The 22,869-nt window shown below is 40.4% G+C and overlaps 1 protein-coding gene across 4 annotated transcripts in view; it reads left to right on the forward strand.

Annotated features, from left to right (window-relative positions):
• The first annotated feature begins 22 nt into the window (after positions 1 to 22).
• The window catches only part of KCNC1 (potassium voltage-gated channel, Shaw-related subfamily, member 1), a 112,968-nt gene continuing 90,121 nt past the window's right edge, over positions 23 to 22,869 (forward strand). For 2 of the 4 annotated variants that reach the window (XM_009583124.1, XM_009583122.1), the window contains exon 1: positions 126 to 695. In XM_009583124.1, coding sequence (XP_009581419.1) covers positions 126 to 695 — 570 coding nt within the window. Of the gene's footprint in view, positions 696 to 22,869 lie in introns of all 4 variants that reach the window. The other 2 variants (XM_009583123.1, XM_009583125.1) reach the window with 2 other exon arrangements.

Below are 22,869 nucleotides of genomic sequence, written 5' to 3' on the forward strand. Positions count from 1 at the left end.
CCCCCGCGGGCCTGGATCGGGGCTCGGGTTAGGCACCGACTGCCGCCAAGCAGCCGTCCCCTCACGGGCTTGCTGCCTGCCGTGCTTGCTTGGATGAGTCTGCGACATGCCTAATAAGAGACGAGATGGGCCAGGGCGACGAGAGCGACCGCATTGTGATCAACGTGGGAGGGACTAGGCACCAGACTTACCGCAGCACCCTACGCACCCTGCCCGGCACTCGGCTGGCCTGGATCGCCGAACCTGATGCCCACAGCCACTTCGACTATGACCCCCGCACGGATGAGTTTTTCTTTGACCGGCACCCGGGCGTCTTTGCCCACATCCTGAATTACTACCGCACTGGCAAGCTGCACTGCCCCGCGGACGTGTGCGGGCCCCTGTATGAGGAGGAGCTGGCCTTCTGGGGCATCGATGAGACCGATGTGGAGCCCTGCTGTTGGATGACCTACCGGCAGCACCGCGACGCCGAAGAGGCTCTGGACAGCTTTGGTGGGGCACCTCTGGATAGCAGTGCCGAGGACGGAGACATAGATGGCACCGGAGACTCTGGTGATGGTGAAGAGGAGCTGGAGATGACAAAACGGCTAGCACTTAGTGACTCCCCGGATGGCAGGTCTGGGGGCTTCTGGAGACGGTGGCAGCCCCGCATCTGGGCGCTCTTTGAGGATCCCTACTCCTCCAGATATGCAAGGGTAAGCTATGCAATCAGCACCCTCATCAAAACACTCGAACCTCCCTTCAGTCCCACTTCCTCCCAGCATCATCAGGGTGATCTCCACTGTCAGAGCAGAGCAGCCATCTGTGCATGTGGCCATACAAAAGTCATGCATGGGCTATGGGAACATAACCCACACTCTCAAGCAGGCCCCATGCGTGGGGCACGAGTGGACACCAAGGCAGGAGCTTGTGTACTCATATGTGGGCTTCCAGAGACCCTTATTTTCTAACAGGCTCCTAAAAACCCACAGCCTGGGGCAGGGCCCCATTCACAGGCCAGGGAGATCTCCAGGTAATTTCCCTCCATGCACAGATTTTTAGTGTCATCCCCCAGTAAAGAGAGATACTTTGTCCAGCCCTCTTATGAGCTAACGGCTCTCTCCCCTTTGCTAGATGCAGAAAGGATCATGGGAGCAGGCAGTCCCTGTGGGACCAGGGGATTTAGAGAGTTTCTCAGCCTGGACTGGAAAGGGAGTCTGTTCCTTTCTCTTTTCTGATACGTACCATGTTAAATATTTATGATCATGCTTCTCCGAGAATGGGTAATTCAGCTGCTCACTTACCTCCTCACTCTGTCTTTTCCCTTGTGGGAAGTATTAATCAGAGGAGAGGGTTCATTCATGCAGAAGGGACACTGTGTTTGGCAGGCTTCTTGCCTGGCTACTGAAGGACAACTCCTCCCCTCCTGGTGCCTGCGGTTGTTTTGGAAAGGGAATGCACACTGGTGCAGTTCACGGTGTAGCTGTGGATAAAGATGGTCTTAGACAGTCATCCACCTCCTCTGAGTAGGTATTCATACTATTACATAGGAGGATAATTACATTAATTAGGGCCTGATTCTGCTCCTGAAGTCAAGTAAAGAAAACAGGAACAGCAGCAGGATTAACCCCCAAGATACTCATATTGATAAGCAGGAAAATAGATGAAGGATAGTGCCTTCACAAAGAAATTGGTTTGGATAGCTTTTACTCCTCTCTTAAATGTATCTTTGTTACAGCATAATTGCTGCCAGCCCTCGGTAGGGATGAGTGGTGCTTTGGTGTGGGAGGATGATCCGTGTTCCTGAGGAGGATCAAAGAAGTGAGATCAGATTAGGGAGCAAATCGGACGGATGGAGAAAAGAGAAGTGGAAATGCAGGGAGCAGGGACAGGGGAGCTGGTCCTATATGAATGGATGGTGGAACAGCAGCTGCTGGAGACTTTCGGTCTGAGCAGAGATCTCCAGCAGGGAGCCGCCAGATCTGCAGACTGAATGAATGGAGAAAGCTGGAGCAGAGCCTGGAGTTATATCTTGGTGCATTTCTAAAGATTCTTGTTTGCATACCCTGTGGAGATTTCCTCCCTGAACAAAGAAGTTAATATTTTAAATGAATTCCTTTAAACAGCATGGAGGATAAAGGAACAATAAAATATTTACCACGAGATGAAAGGATGATGCTGTTGAATTGCAGCTTTCAAATCCCTGATTTCTGCCAAGGGAACATGGAAACGGAGAGGAAAGGCTGGAGGGTATCCTTCAAAAGGCTTAGTTAGCTTCCTTTAATCAAGCCCAATGTTAACAGGCGTTGATTTGAATAGCAGATCTCTCTAGTGCCCAGGAATCTGTTGGTAGAACACATTTCAAGTCAAAGCAGTGTGCCTGTCCAAGATTTTGTGGAATGGTCCAAAAGCCAAATGGGTAATGCTGTCCCAATGAAAAGGATACAAACAGAGGCTAAAACACCCTTTTGCTTGGAAGCATAATGATATTTTAGGTCAGAGGACAAAATCTATAACCAATAGTAAGAGTCTTTGTGATGTGCAAGCTGGAATTCTAGGAGGATATAAATTCCATTTTCTAATTCTCTGTGGTATTTTCATTTAGGAACAGGCATTTTATAAAGTGATTTGGATTTGTTATCTTTTTTGCAGTGGATGTTATACCATTTATTCACAATTACATGTGCATACCTGGTAGAATTCAACCCGTGATTTACCTCTAACTCGTTCTTTCCTTAAAGGATTGTTAAACTAGAGAAATATGAATTCTGGGCAAAGTTGAAGTGTATACTGAATATTTCATGGGTTAAATATGATTCTTTAACTTGTATCTATGGAGACGTAGGCCATATGCATTAATATTTTGCATGAAGGAAGATGGCTTTCATCATCAACACATGCACACACTGTCCATTAAGAAGACATTATAGACACTTAACATTTTCTAATAAAAGCCATATGTTATGGTTATGGATGTAAAAAGAGATGGGAGTTTGATTTATGCTCCTGTAACCTAACACAGACATTGCAAAAAGACCTCAAACTCACAATAGCTAATTTACAGTAAAATAATTGATAGCATCATTAACAAGTGAATGATATATTAAAGCAATCATTAGTAAAGTATTCAGGCAACAAATCCACTGTTACTTCACTTTTAATTGTGTACGCTACTTTGAATTACAAATTTCAGTCATGCAAAAATTTAAATTCACATTGCCATTTTGTCAAAAAAATACATCACAAAAATTTGCCATCCTAATTGGATCCGAGACTTATATTAATGGTGGTTATTATATACATGTTTGGTGTTTACCAACATATGGCACCAAAATGTATGTCAAAATAACATTAATATAAGCATCGGTTTACATAACCATTATACTGTTACACTTGGGTAAGTAAAAGGAACAGAGTATATGGATATTAAGATTAAGTGAAAACCTGCATATCTGAATACAGCAAGATTTTTCTGGACTATATCTGGTATGCTAATTCAGTGAATGTTTAGGAACAGTCTACAGAAAGCTTAGCATTTACTCAGATCTAGCCATTCTTGGAGCATTTTGATGGACACAGCTTACAAATACAAGTACCTTTGACTGTTTTGCTTCACCGGCACCTAACTCATACTAAATTACATCTGATCTCATTGTAGACGGCCAGGGAAGACTGGAAGAGCATTTGTGTATGTCAGGCAAAATCAGCTACTCTGCAAATTTTGTCTATTTCTAAACCTACTTTCATAAAGCATAAGCTCCCAGTTTGTCTTTAGGTGCAACATAGTCAACAGTTTCGTGTTAGAATAATAGTGGCTGAGTTTAATTAAAGTCTAGTTTTCTAAACACTAATTTCTTAAATAAGGTAGTTCTTTCTAAAAAGATGAAACACTTTAAAAAATTGCATTGTCTTCTAAATCTGTAATAAGAAAAGGTAGCTTGTTTCAAATCACAGATTGCCTTAGACACCTACCTTAATAAGATAAATGGGTGTCGTACTTCTCCATAACTTAAAGAATCCACATGTGGATAACAGAGGCAAAGTCTAGTACCTGGAAGTCTGAACAGAGTAACAGATAAGTGATGGAAAAAATCAGATTTACAGAGATACTGGGTTCATATGTAGATAGACAGGTGTCCAGGTGGATTTTCAAAAGCATCTGATCAGGCAGCTAAATATCACCGCATGTCAATGGATATTGTGCACCTAAATTGGTGAGACGTTTCTTTAAAGCTTATCAGAACTGTCTTTTTTGCATCGTCAGGCAACTTTGTAAATTTATTTTTCATAAGTAGATGCAAAGGGGGAAATGGAGTCACACAAAAGCTACACAGATACACTAAAGCAGCATATCCGAGAGTTATGTTCTAATAGAGTTCCTGCCTTCTGCACTCATTAGACTTCGTAGGCCCCTCAGTACACAGATGTGTGAAAAATATTTCCATAGCATCCTCTCTGCTTTATATTTATGTCTGGTCATGCTGTTCTTACGCTAGTGAAGCCCCCACTGACTTCCTGGGGAGTTTGGCCTGCAGGTATCTAATGTCTTTGACCCCTTCCTTCTCCTCCTCCCCGGCAGGATAAGGTTGTGTTTGTGTTAGTTCACAGTCGTTAGGTTAGTCAGTGTTTGAGAACAGGAGCTTTCAACTGAGATTCTGCGCTAGTGCTGACATTCAAACTGGACAGCTAAGCTTCATTAGTGAACCCTCAGGAAAGCTTTTGTAGTCCTTCCAAATAAGCATTTCTACTGTTTTTAAATAAAAGCTGTTTGGGGTCCTATGGAAAGTCCTCAACAGCTTGACTTGCCATCCTGGCATATGCTATACAGCTCTGATCTGGAAGAGGAAAGGCTTATGGCAAAACTCTCGCTCACCCTTCCCATCCTGCAGAAGGATCTGCTTTCCTCGGTGATTTTTGAAGGACAAGTTTCCGACACTGAGAAGGAGGCAGGAAAAAGGATAGTGGGGAAGAGATGAGGAAAAAGGTACTCCCCAGGGATTTCTTCCAGCTTTCTTTTGTACATCCAAGAGCATTTCAACCTTGCTGTGTTCATTTAAACTGGTTTTTCCTCTATATAAACTACATCCCGTAAGTATGAGAAGGCTTACGGGATCCTAGTTCCTGAATAACCATACTGTCTCGAGGCTTAGAGGCTGGGGTGATTTCTGCTCATCCTTTACCCTGGCCCAGTACAGCTCAGCTCAGGAATTGGGGAAATGGGAGTGGGACTAGATACTCATCACCCTTCACAAGCGGAGCTTGTTCTGCAGCCGCCTGACGTGGGACACGCTTCGCAGAGGAGTGCTCCACGGACAGAGCCTGGGCGCTCCCGCCAAGTGTGAGCGGACAGGGAGAGGAAGGAGGAGAGCCGCCCCACACGCCTTCCCCCGCCCACAGGCACCCCTCTCCCCAGGGAGACATTTCATCAGAGGGGCCCTGATGGAGCTGCTCTCCCACCTCGGGCCTTTCTGCATGGTCCCCCCTGCAGAGGCGTATCTAATCCTGCACTGAAGCTGGCTGCAGTAATTCTCACCATATACTTTGACAATTAACGAGACAGCCTAATTTTAACTGCACGCTGCATTACAGCTCTGGAAAAATGAGAGTCTTTTCACATTAAATGAAGTTTCCCCTGCACTTGTAGTATAATGGAATTACAGATAGACATCTATTAACTACCATTCTATCATTCATTATTAATATAGTTCCTAAAATCCCATTTTTTTCCTATTTTCTCCCATCGAGGGACATGTTACTGCAAATCCTTATATAACCCATTAGTAGGCAGGCTATAGTCTTCTCTGCATCCTGTCCAAAGAAGCCTTTGCAATGCGAGCTAGAGAGTGTTCGCCGCTCACACCAAGTCCCACGTTCAGTCCCTATTGAGTTAGCCGAGGAGGGAGCAGGGACACTCACAAATAATTCCTGGGAATTGTCCCTCTGACTTCACCACCAAAAAGAAAAAAAAAAGATCATAGCAGCCATGCAGAATCGTGACTTCATTGCTTTGAGTTGTTCCGAAACACATAGGAAGATATGATGTCTGCCCAGAACATCTTACAATCTCCTTGAAGTCACAGCCTCACAGGGAGATGAGAGGGATGATGTTATCCACCTGACAAATCTATGGCTGGCTAGTACAGACTTAGCAGTTTCAATTCAAGGAAGGTTTTTTTTAATCCATTTGCCTATTTCCAATTTTATTTCTATTATTCTAAAACCTTAAAAAAGAACAGCATCTGTTGCCATTTCAATTTTTTTTAAAATCTTACTTAATTTTAATGTTTCTAGGTTACAAAATTTACTTGATTTAGCCAAGGCTGTGACTGTATGGATCATACCGTCATATGCATAGACATATATATGCCTTCCTATCACTGCCACCTCCTACAATGCAGAGTGGGATTTCCATATGAGGAAGGACTTCAAAATTAAACCATCCCAAAATACTTCTGAAAATGTAACCTTGGTGCCACTGAAATCGATATGAAATTAGTGACTGGTTTCAGTATGAGATTTGGTCCCTTCTCCCTTTAATCCACCCCTATGTGCCTTCAATTATTGTCTTTGCCCTTCTCCTGACATTTGCTATTTTGGTTTTGGTTAGGAAAAAAAAGCAACAAAATACTGGTATTCTCTGTTGGTATGTCATGGGACAAAGGATAAAAAGATCTGTGGATCAATTATAATATTTCTATTTTAGAACTGCTCACAAAAATGTGATATATTAGACTATACCTAGGAAAACTATTTTTCCATCTTGTTTTTTCTTCTGCTCTGCAGTCTAGTATTCAACGGTATTCATCTTTCTTATTTTTAAAAATACGTGACTGATCTATGTGAATTTATGGTAGTACTTTAGTAAAGTCTATACATGTTGCCTTTCTTTCAACATAAGGAAAGATGTTAGCAAATCAGCAACAGAGGGCCCAGCCTTACTGTTATTGAAATTCAGTGCCAAAATTACCACCAACTTCAAGGAGAGAAATTAATTCTCCTGCAGTATGGTTCAGGATAACAAATTAATTGCAGCATACTGCTTTTTTAATAGATCATTGCATATTCCATTCCAAAGCACTGAAGTGCAATAGATCTTAGCAATTTATTAGGACATACATATTCAAATATATATTTTCATAATCTTTTAAAAACATGAGCATCTTTAGCACATTGCATCAAAACATAGAGCTCTAATACTGACAAAGCTCCTCATGATCTTACTGGCATTTTTTACTGCAAAGGACTATAGAATACATCCCCATTCATACCACATGGCTTCAATTAATGTTCAACCAAATCATATCCAAGCGTTGCATTTCATAATAAAAAGGGCAAGCAGGGGTATTCAGATTGAAAAATTGGGCCCTAATTGATAATCAAGTGCATAATTCTTTCTCATGCAAATACAGATGGCAAAACTGAGTTTCCATTTTGCATAGGCTTGATTTTATGGTATTTCAGTGCATTCTTGGGGGATAAGACTAATAGAACAGCCATTTTGAGATCTTTGCAATTGTATTACAATTAGCTTCTCAGTTACTATATGCTGAATTTGATCTGAGGAAAGAACAGTATTAGAAGGCTGACTTGGCTTTCTCTACTGAATATTGCATTACATAAATATGTGATTCACTCCAAATGGTACACAGGAGTGTTAGGATCGGATGAAATCAGAGAAATCTATGAATCTATGGAGAACCACCCCCTTCCCCTGGAATATAAACCGAATGCTGTCATTTCTAGAATAATTTTTACATCTCTCTCCTGTGCTCAGTAAGGACCCAGATTTTGCTGTCTTCACTCCTACTCTTGTAGTGATAGCTTACTCCAGGAATATCCCCGTTTCCTTTGGGCTGAGAACAAGGCACTTCCTAACATGAGTAAAGGTGAAAGGACCAAGCCCTAATTGATTTTCGTTTCTTTCAGATGTGATTTATAAGATATAATGGGGGCTCTAATAAATCATGCTATAAAAATTATGAATAAATCTCAGTCCAAGGCTTTTTGCAGTAATTGCTTATGATGTAAGACCCTTTAATGACAGTAAGTTAAAATTGCATTGTAATGGCCCTTTGTAAATGCAATAAATCTCTGATTTCAGTGCACTGCGGACAGCCAGCGATGTGTGTGCGGCACACGAGCTACCAACACAGGCACACGCTGCTGGCACACACTTACGTAATGATGTTGATACTTCAGGAGCAGCAGTAGATCTTAGAACTGCTAGATTTACTTTGAGAAAACGTTTGGTCAAGACCATTGTGGTGTTGTGACTGCATGAAACAGCTTAAAATATCCTACTGGCTTTTTACTTGCAAATCTGGGAAAGAATGTCCCTTTTAAGAAGCAGTAAGATGGATTATTTGGTTTTAAATAACAAAGGCAAAACCTATTCCTACCGAGTCTTATAATTTCCCAGAGACAAATATGAGTTAAAACAGGCATTTTGGTCTGCACAACCAAACTGAATCCATCTACTTTCCTGAATTTCTTGGATCATCTACTCAGCATTCACAACAAAGTTAAAAATGTGCACAGAAATACACCAACAGAATAATAGCTCCTTGTTTCAACTGCAGCAGAATCCCTATTCCTGCCCACTTTTGCCCTCCAAAAATGCATTTAAAACATTACTTGCATTTCCCTATTCAAATACAGAAAGATCTGGTCAGTTCAGGTCACTTATTATTTGACATGCATCAGAAATTCAGCTGCAGATTTCACTTTGAAAATTCATTCCAATAACCCTGATCTGTTTTTCAATTTGGATTCTTGCAGTCTTCATCACACCGGATCAATTGACAGGTATAGATGGTGGAGGCCAGTTTTGTGATTTACCCAGTTATTAATTAAATGAAAACCTTCAATCAGAGTGCTTCTAATAACAGACTTAAAAAAAAATGAATAGGGAGAAAGCCCTAAAAATGCTGAGCACCTACAACCTCCAGCGGAAGGGAGGTCACGTCTTACAGCAGAAAAGGACATGGGCAAGGAGTTAAGAGACCGTCTTAAAATCCCACCCCACCTCATCAGGACACTGCCACAGCTACCGCTGATTTTAGTGGGATCCAGCCAGAGACCCATGCAGACCTATTTCAGTCAAAATTTTTCAGGACAAGGACAATTGTGTAATTGCCACAATACTCGATGCAAAAGGGTGTGCCTTCACAGCAGCCTCTGATCTCTACTCCAAAAACAAGACAACGTGATAACAGCCACATTGTGCTATTCCTGTTTCTTTTTTTAGCATGGATCTCCCCATTGCTTATAGTGTGGAGTTTTGCAAGAAATCTAGTGACAGTACGTCTTAGCACTTCTTGGGTATGTGTCCCGCATACTCCAGAAGTGATTTTAACTCTGGCTTTTTCAGTAAAGCACTTTGTAAGGACAAACCAAGAACAACCTAACCATGGTATGATAGCTCAACCAGTACCAGATCGAGACAATTGCTGGGGGGTGGTGGTGGTGTTTGGTTTTCTGTTTTTGGGATGGTAGCAGATCAGCTTATATCTGAATTTTGCTTAAGCAATATTGAAATTTAGTGTTCAGCTGATACGAGTTCAGTGTTTATCCTACCAAGAAGTCTCAAAGGTGCTAGTGATTTTATTAAAAGACCTAATGTAAATTTCAAAACTCTATAGATTACTCGAAATGTTAGTTATGTCTAAGGAGCAGGAAATCAATAGTGCAGAAGTGCATTCACTCTTCTAAAGAAAACATCTTTTGGAGAACCTGCTCCACTAAGAAAAGAAGCTCATTTTACCTTGTAAGTGCAGTGACATGGACTAAAGGCAAATGAAAAGTTTGAAATTCAGTAGCAATTCCATAGCGTCTTCAAAACACAAATTTATCTTCACATATGTACTACCATCAGCTACAGCAACTCCTAAAACTGCACATTTACTGTCCTCAAAGGATATCTTGGCTAGGACAGCAGGGTAAGCCTTTGCTCTTATTAGGTGATCTTTAACATTCATTCAGAATAGTCCACACATGTCCACAGAAAAATACACAGACCTACATGGTGTGAATTTACTAGAAAGCAAAAAAAAAAAAAGTAAAAAAACCCCAAAACCTGAGATTTGGACAGGTGATTGCAAGCAACTGAATTAATGCAGCTTATCAAGCAAGCATTTGTTAGCAGATCTGACTAAAGTTCGTATTTTGTGTGCCCTACTTGCTTGCATATGTTAGCTCTGAAGAATCCTCTTAGGGGTTTCAGCTAGCATCTACAGCATGACAGTAGTACAAAGGCAGGCCATATTCATATAGCTCAGCAAATGAACATTTGCAACAGCACTAGCACACAAACAGCACGTTATATTAGCTCATTAAGCCACATCATTTGGGTATGCTTCAGCCCTTCTCATTTTCTACGAATTTTACTGTGTGTGGAATCATACAAGACATTTGATCTTAATATGTCATTTTCAAAATAGGAAAACAACTTTTCTCAGGTTGCTTGCTTTGCATTTTTTTGGCTCTCCCTTATTATGTGTTTATTGCAGTAACTAGCACAATAAGGTTATAATCTCTGTTGACACCTCTAAATGCTATTGCTATGAAACCCGCAAGTTAGCAGTAAGCATCTCCGGGAAGAATTTACACTGTACTCAGATATAGCGTTTCCCAAACCAACCTGGAATGGAGCAGAAGATCACCCAAAGCTATGATTCTTCAAAAGGTGCGGTATGTGTATGAGCTGTGCCAGCCAGCACAAAGGCAGCAGGGGTGGGCACCCACCATCTCTCCATCACGCCAGCGTCACGGAAATCTAGCAGTCAGTTCCTACATCTTCACTTCTGAGGCCAGACTCATGAAAGGATGTAGCCATGTAAGTTCAAACTTACAACTCCCAAAACACTAACCCTGCAGATGTAATTTTTTAAAATGCACATTAAAATTTCCCAGTGCCTACAGTATTGTTTCTGCCTGTGCCCAGAACTGCTTTAGTATTGTTAGCAACTGCCTTATATCAGAGCCTTGTTAATGCCCATAATTTTTCTTCACTAACAGGCACAGTCCTTTAAATGTACTTGCTGAATACACACAGAATATAAGCTGTTTTCCAAAACACGCTCAAATGAAAACAGGAGATATTAGTAGTGTGAAACAGTACCCTGCATGCAATAATCCAGTGGCTACAGATTTTTTTGCTTAGAATGTGAAATTCCAGGTTTAATATCTTCCTCCAACTGCAGGATTTCAAATTTTCATCTGTCTCTGCTCAAGAGACTTCCCAACTTCAGACAGCTGCATAATCCAGGCAGCTAGTGAAGTTGATCCAGTTTGCACGGCATGAGGAATTCACAAACCGATATATTGGGTATGTGGTAGAGCAGCATTTCCCAATAATGCGGAACTAAGCAGCTGTTCCTGTGTGGTAATTCTGAGCTACTGGATTCAGCTAGATTAATTGCAGAAAACAGATATATGTAGTGACATTGTCAGAGACAGTATAACTGTAGCGTGTGACAATGCTAGTTTTTTATTTTCAATCACTCATTAGTTCGAAGCCAGTTCCTGTCAGGAAATAACCGTATGTCATCATCATGCGGTTGATTCCAGGATGAGGCAATGATATAGTGATCTCTGTGCGGCCCCTATGGAGAGGGAATGTACAAAATGCACAAAAAAGTATGAGATGATACACAGAAGTAGATGATACGCAGAAGCAGAGAGAACTTTTTCACCCCAGTCTGAGCAGTTCTGCCACACTGGAAAGCGAGCTCCCAAGTCAGTGTAAGGACACATCGCATAATTTGGTTTGAAAAGACCTACGTTTCTCAGGGCTATCAATCTGTCACCTTTCAGTCATGCCGTGTAAATACAAGCATTCTTAAAATCTTTGAAGGCTGCCTTTTCATCAGTATTTTAACACAAGCATTCTTTTAATTTAAATGGAAATTGATCACTTACATTTTATTACTTTTAAATATTTCAAAGTGCATTATCACCATTAAAGGAAAGCGATCTAAATTAAACTATTGCCAGGATAAATTTAACTTGGAAAAGCACTAGAACAAGTCTTTGCCTTTTACAGCACGTATGCCTTAGCTCCGGCATTAACAACCAACACAGAAGTGATCAATAAACATTCAAGCTATTACATCCGCTGCCTATGATACACATAATACTAGTTCAAAATCTTAGTGGAAACTGTGAAGGGTATATTGTTAAATATCCCTCTCTACTGTAATTTACCTTATGTAGGAGTCTTGCCAGGGGCTCTAATGAAGCAGAGGCAGTTTTGCAGTTTTACCATCTGTTATCAAGCCTACTCCTGCTATAACAGAAACACAATTGTATTAGAATTTAGAAGTGACAAATACTGAAAAAAATATTTTCTTTCATTGTTTAAATAGCTTTGCTATGCAGTCTAAAGAACAAAACATTTGGACAATAAATAACACATTTAAAAACTGATTTAATTAAAAAACAAGATATAGCAAAAGAATGATAGAATTGTTCTACATAACTACAGCGCAATAAAGAGGTATAAATCAGAAATCATGTTATATTCCCCAGCCTTCAGATTTACATTTTAATTCAGGGTAAGAAGTCCTATTTTTATATCCTGCAGAAGAAAAAAAAAAAATCCACAAAAAACCCCCTATGAAATATGAAGGCATTGAAAATTTTAAAAATGCTACGTCTACACTATCTAATATAGGACCATAGGACCAAATTGTAGAGTACTCAGGAACTGAATCCTCCTATCCCTCTTTCCATCCTAAGTAAGGACCTGCAGGGTAAAAACTCCAAAGAACACTACAGTTTAGGTTCACTTTTGTGCAATGGACTAAAAATGAATACTTAATATTTATATGAATCATTGTCAGTGTCAAGTAAGATTAAGCTTATAAAAATAGAACCAAATCAGGGAATGAGTTTTAAGACTCAGTGGGTAAATGCCTCTTTACGTACGGTATTATTTTAGATATTTTTCTAATCTGTTCTGTCATCTTGTCTCTTAAATTATTAGAAAGGGAAAAAGGAGGGACTACGGCAAATGCAGATGAAAAAGAAATCTTACTGGGAACCGTGGCAGGAATACGAACAAAAGCCAGGAAGTTTGGAGCTGTGTTCCTAGGCCTCTTGTTCTCTGTATGTTCTACCTGAAAAACACTCCAGCTTATTTTGTAATTAAACACGAACATTTTTTTAACTACTCTCTTGCAACAAGAGGAATGGTGTTTTCAAGACTCTCTGTTTGGCATCCAAAAGGCCAACTACCGCATCTGAAAACATGCTGAAAACAAGCTAATCACAAGCAGGTTTCAGCCATTGGGCTAACTCCTGTGTCAGTGGTCTCGCTAAGCCTTGGACATCCTGCAGTAGTAAAATTCCCCTTTAGATATAAATGTTGATCTCACAACAGGAATTTCAGCAGCAGGTCCTGATTTTCATAGCTCCCCTTGAAGTCAATCATAGCTGTGGATGGTCTCTTCAAGTTGATCCCCAAACGTTCTTAAGCTAGGCATTGAAAACTTCTAAAAGTGTCAGTTGTGATAGATTTATGCATCCATTTATCATCATCTGATAAGGAGACTGCAGCTACTAATACCTCCCTGCATCATGAAGGTTCTGAGAGTCTTAACTATTTATGAAAATACTTTTCAAAACTTCTACAAAAAGGACAAGATATAAACAAAATATCAATAGTATTTTAAACAAGTATTCAATATTGAAGTGCAAAATACTCAAGACAATTAGGATGAAAGTCACCTTGTAAGAAAATTCAAAGGAAGGGGGCACATCCACAAAACTTCTGCTGGGTTCTTGCAAATAGAGGAAAGTTATCTTTCACATGTAGGAATCTGGGGAGGTCATCCTTATTTTCATTCTGCTAGGAGGTGGAGAACTCTGCTATGAAGCAATTAAAGCCATTTGTTCCCTTATGCAGAGACTGACATTACACAACCTCCATCAGACAGGAATTAAAACTGGGTAAAGCAGGCATCTACTCTGTTCCCTGGATCTACATGGTTATGGAATACTGCACAGGGGGACTATCTATCCATAGGCTTTTGTTTTGATCATTCGAGTTCCATTTTCATAAGCACCAATGTGAAGTACTTTTCTGTACTCTTTTCATCCAGGTAGGATTTCGAAGTAGCTGTATGTCTGCTGAGAACACCGCGCATGACTCCTCTTCGATTTTATGACATTTCTTGCAAATATAAGCTTTTCCAGCTCTTGACTGCAGCAGCAAGGTTTAATTCAGACCAGTGAGAAATTTCATCTAGTCTCTTTTTATCCTGATTGTCCTAAATCCATTTTAGAAGTACGATGTATATGTTTACAGGTGTGACAATTGTGGTAAATTTAAGCAGAGATCCTAGACGTGAATGTTAGGAACAACAGCTCTTTTTTTTTGCCACAAGGATATCTGATCACATTGTTCATCCCAATAGCCAACCAGGTTTTATTTAGCAATGCCAGTCTAACAGATGTAATTTCCACTTACGGTAGCTGTGGGCACATCAGTAATTCTCGTAACTGCAAAATTTATAGTAGAAATCCCTTTCTATGGCATCCCTTGCTCCTCACTTCTTTGACAACATTAGCAAAAGAGCACAAAAAATGAGATTTCTACTATGAGCTTGTACATGACTGTCCAGATATAGTAGTAGTTTGGTCTAAAGATCTTCCTACAAAAGCCGTAATGTACACAGATGGCAAAGGGCTCAGAAATCCATTCAGAAGAACACAGTAGACAACTTAAGTGTGGAAACTACGTTCACAAGCCCTGCACCATGTTTATTGAGAGACCAGAAGCTGTATTTTGAGAGGCATATCAATAAAGATTTGGATACAAATGGAAAAAAGTATCTTCTCATTCACTACCTGCACTGCATATGATACTAGCTGTAATCAAGAAAAATTTCAAGATGACGAGAAGCTAGCAAGCTGCGTAATTCCTGCTAGTGCTCACTGCAAGTGCTCACTGCAGTCCTGCTATTAAAATGCCCACAGGCCACAAAAACACCCTTAAGCCAACTCACTAGCCCAAATTACAAATTCTTCTAGTTAACAAAACTCACCACAGGCTTGCAGCTTAGGGTAGAATACATTTTTTCTTAAAATACACCTACCTTCATCAGAATGCTAAGTAGTCACTGGTGGTTTTGAATCTCCCATTATGCTGAGGCAGTGTTTTTATTTTTTAAACACACAGAGAAAGAGACGAGCCAAAAGTCAAGTCACATGTATGTCACCAGCCCCTCTTTAACATTTATTCTACTGCCTTACTGTCTTTCAAATCCAGCTACTCGTGAGGGTTGCGAGGGAGGGAAAAGGTTGATGAATTTTTGGGGGGGTTGTGTTTTTGGAAACTTTGCAGATGATGTTTAGGGAGCCTTCTCACAATACACAGACTTTCTGGCTAAGAAACAGCTTTTGTAGTATCAACAGTATTATATGTATTCTGCAGTTTCCGATTTAGAGCTGGTCAAATAAATGTAGATACATTTTTCTTTTTGGCAAGAAAATATTTTTTTCTCCCGTTTCTCCCCCTCCTCTCAAAGAAGGTTTCTTCAAAGTTTCTCACTTTCCTCCATGAGAAAAATCCCAAAGTTTTTTTTCCCCCAGCATTAGTTTCTTTTTCTCCCCTCACACTTACTTAATAAAAAAGTGAAAAAGTAAAATGGTAGTCAGAAAGAAAGAACAAAGCAGCAAAGTTTAAGAGGGAATGACCGAAAGATAAAAAGCAAAGAATCTTCTGCACAAAATTTTGATAAAATCTTTGGATAAGGAAAAAGCTTTGCCAGTTTGAAGTCTGCAGGACAAATACGACAAATTTTGTTGAATGTTTTCAAGGAAAAAAGGATCTCTTTTTTCCAAATTGCTTTTATAATTTCCATTGAGTTATTTACAAATACACATCTTCTGCTTGCAGTCCTTTAGCTTGTTTGAGGTGGGGTTCGTTTGTTTTTAAATCAGTTGAGAATAAAAGCAGGTTTCCATGTAGATGAGGAAAATACAGGCTTGCTCATGAATTTTTCTTCAAATGATTCTCAGCCTAGCTCTGTTTTTGTCTAGCCCTTTCTGGACACAAAACCACTCTTCCTTTCAGAAGGATCAACATCCTCTTGTCCTTCTGATTGTTCCTCTTTCACCCAGAGGCTGTGGCACCAATTCTGGTTTTTAAACAACATTTTAATTGTTGGATAATTGATCTCCTGCTCACAGTGCACGGGATGCTATGCAGTGGAGGAACTGCAGTCATCATCAGACATTAGAAGGACACTACAGCGGAACTACAGAAGCGGAACTACAGAAAATGGTGGTTCCAATGTAAGCAATGAGAAGGAAAATGCCGGGAGTGGGATGTAGCAACAGTAAATAGGAGATGGGAGGAGGCTTCAGAATTAGAAGAGAAATCACTGTGGGGAGAGGGAAGTCTCACCCTTCAGTGTTCACTAGACATTGAAGAACAAATAGTGTTGGGACCCTGGCAAGGGAATGCAGGATGACAAATCACCAGCCTACTAGTAGAGAAACAAGACTGTCAAGAGCTTGAAATCTCAGACTGTGGCAACTTACAGCAAATCCTTTTCCAGCAAGGTGAGAACAACCTAATCAGAATAATTCAAATGAGTTAGCAATGTGCCAGTACATTCTGCACGTGCCACAAGCAAGCAAGCAGCCCTCACAAGAGCCCAGGAAGAGGGGAATTTGCAATAATAGATCTTGTGGTCAAAAGAGCACATTTTGCTGTTGTGAGCTTGCCAAAGAATAAAAAAAGGGTTAGGCTCCACAGTGAAAAGCCTCATGTGTTATCACCAATGCTAGCACTGGAGAAGCCTTTGCTCTAAGGACATTTGAGGAGCTTGGACAGCGTGTTCTGGTGCACTCAGTTTTTTCTGTGGCTCGTGAAGGTCAAACACCTTGACAGTTAGCACAAGAGCTTGGCAGGGAAAGAAAAAAAAAAAAAAAAAGAGGCCAACTTCATCTCTTTAAGAGCTCTAGGGCAGAGACTTCAGCGTTTCAACCTAGCCAAACCAGCTTTTCCTCTTAGGAGTCCTGCACAAGAATTATGGCCTTCACCACACACACAGACTCCTTTCAGCTGTGATCCAAGACTAAATGGGATTTCAGGAGAAAACAACAACTGGCCTAATAAATATATAGGGCACTTGTGGAAGTGAGAGGGAGCCACAGGCTCTTGCACTGTCAGACTAAAAGATGCCGTGCAAGTTTCGGTGGCAGTCCCCACAGGTATCATTCTGGGGGTGATTCTCATTGTGCGTTAAATCCATGGGACAATTAGCACCCCTTCACCCTTGTTTGATCACATCAATTAAAAAAAAAAGTCTAGAATAAATGGGCAATCTTTAATTGAGAATATATGCTGTCTAATGAAAAGATGTGGCTTGTTAATGTATTCTGTTCACTGAGGACTCCAGTATGACTATATGTTTAAGATTCAGTGGCAGATACAGTGATGGAGCTGAAGCAACAAGGAGCGATAAGGTAGCAGACAGAAGTGGTACGATCTTGTGTAGGAAGCACAGGAATGCACCAACTCTTGATCTGACATCAAATGTGACTTCTCGGCAAGTCGCCACTTCTTGATAGTGACTTACATCTATAATCAGGATAATAGAACATTATTTATCTACCTCTTCTGGGTATTGTGGAGACTAATTAACGTTTGCGTAGTAATTTGGAGATAAATTGGAGATACTGGATGGATTTCCAGAATCACGTTTGCTTTAAGCAGGTGAAGTGAGGACATCTTTTCAATACAGAAAGAACTAAAGTTGTTCTCAAAATAAATTGGAGGGATCAGAAGGCAGTCTTATCTTTGTTTCATTCTGATTATTCAGCATTCCTCAATAAGATTGACAGGCAATGAGAAAGCAAAGCTTTCATGATCAGGGAAGTAAAATTTAGGAACATTTAACACTGTATCTACAAAACCTTTCTAAACAACAGTTAAAAATTCAGAAGATTCTTTTTGCTCTTTCAGATGAAAAATTAACACAAGACACACCCAGTAGAATGTGCATAACAGATTATTGACAGATCTACTAAATAACTTTTAATTAAATAATGACAAAGTTTAAAAATGGAACACATATCCCCAAATAGACATTTTAAAACAAAACATGCAAAATTAAAGCACTAGCAGACTTAATCATACTCTACATTTCAACTTCCCCCAGTTTGCAGGAACCTCATAAAGCCAGAAAATAGTCTAAATGAATTAACCCATCGTCTCCATAATCTGTGTATTCTGAATAGAGATTTCAAATTGAAGGAGCAAGTTATACATCAGCCCTGAAGTGGCAATAGAATGAACCCTTGATTTTTATCTTGGCTGTTGTCAGAAAACACGTTGCCTTCCCAGAACAGGCAGACTAAGTATGAGCTGAGAGCTGTGTCTAGCAAAATGGGTCTCTTCCAAGAAGACCAACACCCTACAGTATAAGATGCCAGAGCAGATGCTGTATATGCTGAAGCCTGACATATGCTGAAGCTCCCTGAGCAATCACAGAAAGGCACAAGGCATACTGGGAGCAGTCACCTTTTTCTCAGCTGGGTTGGCTTTATCTCCAGGATCATCTTTATATTACGAGACCTCTGACACAAGGGCATCAGATATTAAAGATAAGCTATTTGCTTCCTGCGGAAACATTCAGCCAGAAGTGGCAGAGGTACTATTACAGATCGGGATGAGAGGCAGAATGACACTTGGACCTCTTCTGTCACTGGCAGTATGTTGGGACAGGGAGTAGCCTAGTTATTCTCCTGAAGACTCAAGGAGCAAGGCGTATGATACAAGAGTTGCACATCTGCTTTGTAGATACCAACCTCTTTGAAAATACCCTTTGGCTGGGATGCAGACCACAGAGTGCGTTGGAGGCACGCGAACAGCACAAGACCCACTCGCTAGTGCTCCTTCCACTGTAATAGTCTGGTAATTCTTGCTATAGGCGAGCAGAACATGGCTAGGTGCCTTTGATATTGCTCAGGGACCATTGTGTTCCTCAAAAAAATACACTGCTTTTGAAAAATTAATTCTAACTCATATTTACCATGGGTTTGTTTCTTTAAGGCATACAGGGATGGCCTGAAATTGCTTTTATGCTGGTTGTCTAATTCAAGGGATTAAAAGTTTCAAATTTGACCTCCCTTGAGTTTTTTCCTGGAGTAATTCCTGAAGGTAGCAGGAATTACTCCTCTTCCAAATGGAAGAACAAGGGAAAGCTGCTGGAATTTTAACCAAAAAAACCCCTTCTTCCCCAGTGTTCACTGATTATAATTAATGTGAAGTTAATCAAAACTCAAAGCAAAACAAAAAAAAGGTCAGGAAGTAATTATATTAGAAATATGTTCCCCAGACAATCGCTTGCTTTGCAGGCTTTAGCAATGTTGTAATTTCAATACTTACGCAACCACCATAGAATTTTCTAGGTCTGAAATTTACTTCAAAAGCAGAAACTTCTCACCAACCAACCCCTTCAGGTCCAAGCGCAAGAACTTTTTCCTCATAAGAAAAAAAAAAAAAAGGAACGAGCTTCCTTTTAAGTCTCCTTCACACTTTCAGCCTCCTCAGATGCCACCACTGCATCACAGAAGAAACTATCAGGCACCTTCTCTCCTGCTTACTGCAGATCAAGTCAAGGGCACTTTGAATCATCTGGGAGACACTGCCTCATAGCACACAGCCCTTGCAGAAAGAAATCCTCCGGGGAAATTGGTTTATGGCAGATTTCGTATTGTGCCAGGTTAACAGCATATGTATCCCTGTCCTTTTAGCACAGACTGGAAGAAGCGGTATTTGCTAAAGCTACATAGCCAAAAAGCATACTTTAAAAATACACACTGTAATCAAATGTCTGTTTGTAACATTTATGACTTAGCAGATTGACTTGCACATCAGGCGCACATTTTGATGGTTAATTTTGAGCCCTAATGCAGCAGAGCAGTCTTCTATCTGGCTGGTGTCTATCCTTTTCAAAAGGCAAAGGAGTGCATAAATTATGTTTAAAAAGAGGTAGGCATTTTCTACCCACAGTGTAGAGTCACTGTAGGTGGATTATTATCCAGGAATACCGAAGAGGTAGGAAGTCTGTGATTTAACCCATTCTTTGTAGCCTCCTTGTCTGCTATTGTTTTTACTGCTGACAGCCTGAAATTATCCATATGATAGGATTTTTCAGGTAGTTCAGCAGCACAGCAGCTGCATTTCAGACAGTCAGCAGGAGTTAAAGCCCTAAAGCAAGGATTTTATTCTGAAATAATACCAGGTAAGCCCTGCAGCAGCATCCAGTTGCCTCTGCTGATGTTGGCAACTATGAGATTGTTCCAGTTTACTCCTGTTAATATTTCCCTCACCAGACCCTGCACTACAAATGCCATATATTAGCAGAACAGGATGAGCTCTAAACCTGGTCATCTTACAGATGACCAGAAGTATTTTGAAGCCTATTTCTTCTGCAGTATCTTTACTGGGAAAATAGAAAGCAATAGCTTTCACACTGCAAACTGAGACATTTGTATGTCAGGATATGGGCATGACCTTTAGCTAACACAAACAGGCTTAGAGATGTTCAGCTGAACAGAGCTCCCTGCACTTACTCCAGTTGAGAACTTGGCCTTCTACATGGAGCTTAAAGAAAATATTCTGAATTGTGATAAAGAAAAATAATTGGCATCAGAGCTGAGCATCCCTAAATTCCAGTGATTTGCCTACAATTTGCCGACAGTGAGCATCTTCAGAAATAGGACCTATAAGAATAGCCAAAAAGAGGAGGATTTATAAATGTTTAAGATGAGTTTTAGATTATTTTAGGTATCACTGTTCAACTTCTACATCTAGTATTTCCACAAAGAGAATAATATTTTGCTTGTCCGTAACATCTCTTTTTCCAGAAATTCAAAATACTTCACAAAAATTACTTAATCGTTTCAGTACCTCTAGTGAGATATGCAAGTATTTTTCCAATTTTCTCACAAAATGTGTAAACTGAGGGCACAGAAAGATCCCACTTTTTTCTCGAGCTATTCATAAGAAATCACTAACAGAAATGAGAAAGGAATCCTGCCTCCCACTGCTTAAAAAAAACAGATTTCACCAGATTCACCATTGTAAATAGGTCTAAACAGGTCAAAAGCAATAATACTAAAACCAGGAGTACCTGTGCCGTGCTTAGTTCCAGCGGATGCTGCTCTAAAACCTAGTATTTCTTCTCCCTGAGAATGGTAGCAAAGGCTCAGTATTTTCCAGGCAGATTAGCATCTGTCACAACATCTTGGTCTTCTTCCCTGAATACCGATCTTTCTTCTCTAGAAAACAAATGTCTTACTAGGCTCACTGAGTGCCACCAAGATGCAGGCAGGGACATAGGCTTGTCCCCATCCCCTCCTAACCACGTTCAGGGAAGAGGCCAGCGGCTGCTGGCCAATGCAGCCTCCAAGAGAAAGAGACCAGGCAAGGTGAGCCAGACCCACCTTTTGAGAGGGGAGAGAGGGGATATTTTGCTGTTGTGATGAAAATAAAAGCTGCAGCATGTTAGTCAACAGAGCTGGTCATGCTTGAGAACAAGAATGAGAGAAGAATCCCTTAAGAGGGGAGGGGAGAGCAGAAACATTTCAATCCTCTCCGTGGCAGCAACACAGCAGCTGCCCTTCCCACCTTCCTCCTTGCCATCCTCTGCAGATGCCACCCCTAGTGACTTGGCCATGCTGGCTTGCAAGGTGCTTGGTTTAAAACTATCGCCAATAAACTGAAATTCTTATTTCCACTCTGAACTTCAGGGGCACTTGGCGGAATCTCCATCATAGTCAGACATCTCCTATCCCATAACAAAGCATACTAAATAGTACCAAGACAACTTCACCTTCCTTCAGCAGCCTGTGCATGGGATTGCCTAAGGGTCCACACATGTGGAATTTATCCCTTCACATTCCTGTTCCTCTTACAGCAATACTTCAGTTAATCAGTTGAGATCAGCTGTCATACATGGAGCATTAAAGTTCAGGCTCCTTGCTAAACAGAAGTCTGGGCAATGACTTTCTGACTATTTAAACTCCTGAGGTAGGTCTCCGTTAAATAAAGCACTGCTCAGCTCTTCTCCTGGATTTCTTGAGTAGTTGTATTTTGTTTGACAATTGACCCCTGCCACCCTGTACTTGCTGGTATAGCTGAGATGAAATTCTTACCTGTAATCTTGTCAGGGCTGAAATTTTTATTTTGCAACTACTTCCACCTTTCCACCCAAGTAAAAGAGAATACAAAGAAAGGAGAATTTTATTTTCCCGATATTTTGTAACACAAATTACAAGGAATGATTTTAAGATAACATATGAATCAGCATAAATCTAAATTCTGTTTCAAGACTGCCAAATGCTGCTGCTCAGGAATAGATAGATACAGAGATTTCCAAAAATAACTTTTCTACCATGAAAAATTCACACAAGATTCCCACAAAAAAACCTCAAATTATTTAAAAAGCGTACTACAGCCTTTATTACTTTATCGTCCTGAATGTTATTTAGTATATTGGAGGAATACTCAGAGGCCCCAGTAAAGAACAAGGCCATGCTATGCTAGCTCATTTAACTAGGGAGACTGAAATTGTTTTCAATGGTAATTAATATGAGCAAAAGAACCTTAATTTATATAGATATATACATCCATATATATATTTAAACTCCGAGAAACATTTCCTTCTTTTCTACAATGTGGAGCCTAGCTGGAGACTAGAAAAGACATCTTTCTACAGAAAGTAGAGCAGAGATCCTCTCTGTCCTAGTTTCAGGTGGGACAGAGTTAATTTTCTTCCTAGTAGCTGCTGTAGTGCTGTGTTTTGGATTTAGTATGAGAATAATGTTGATAACACACTGATGTTTTAGTTGTCGCTGAGTAGTGCTTAC

The sequence above is a fragment of the Fulmarus glacialis genome, unplaced genomic scaffold (assembly GCF_000690835.1).
Source record: "Fulmarus glacialis isolate BGI_N327 unplaced genomic scaffold, ASM69083v1 scaffold2878, whole genome shotgun sequence".
Lineage (NCBI taxonomy): Eukaryota > Metazoa > Chordata > Aves > Procellariiformes > Procellariidae > Fulmarus > Fulmarus glacialis.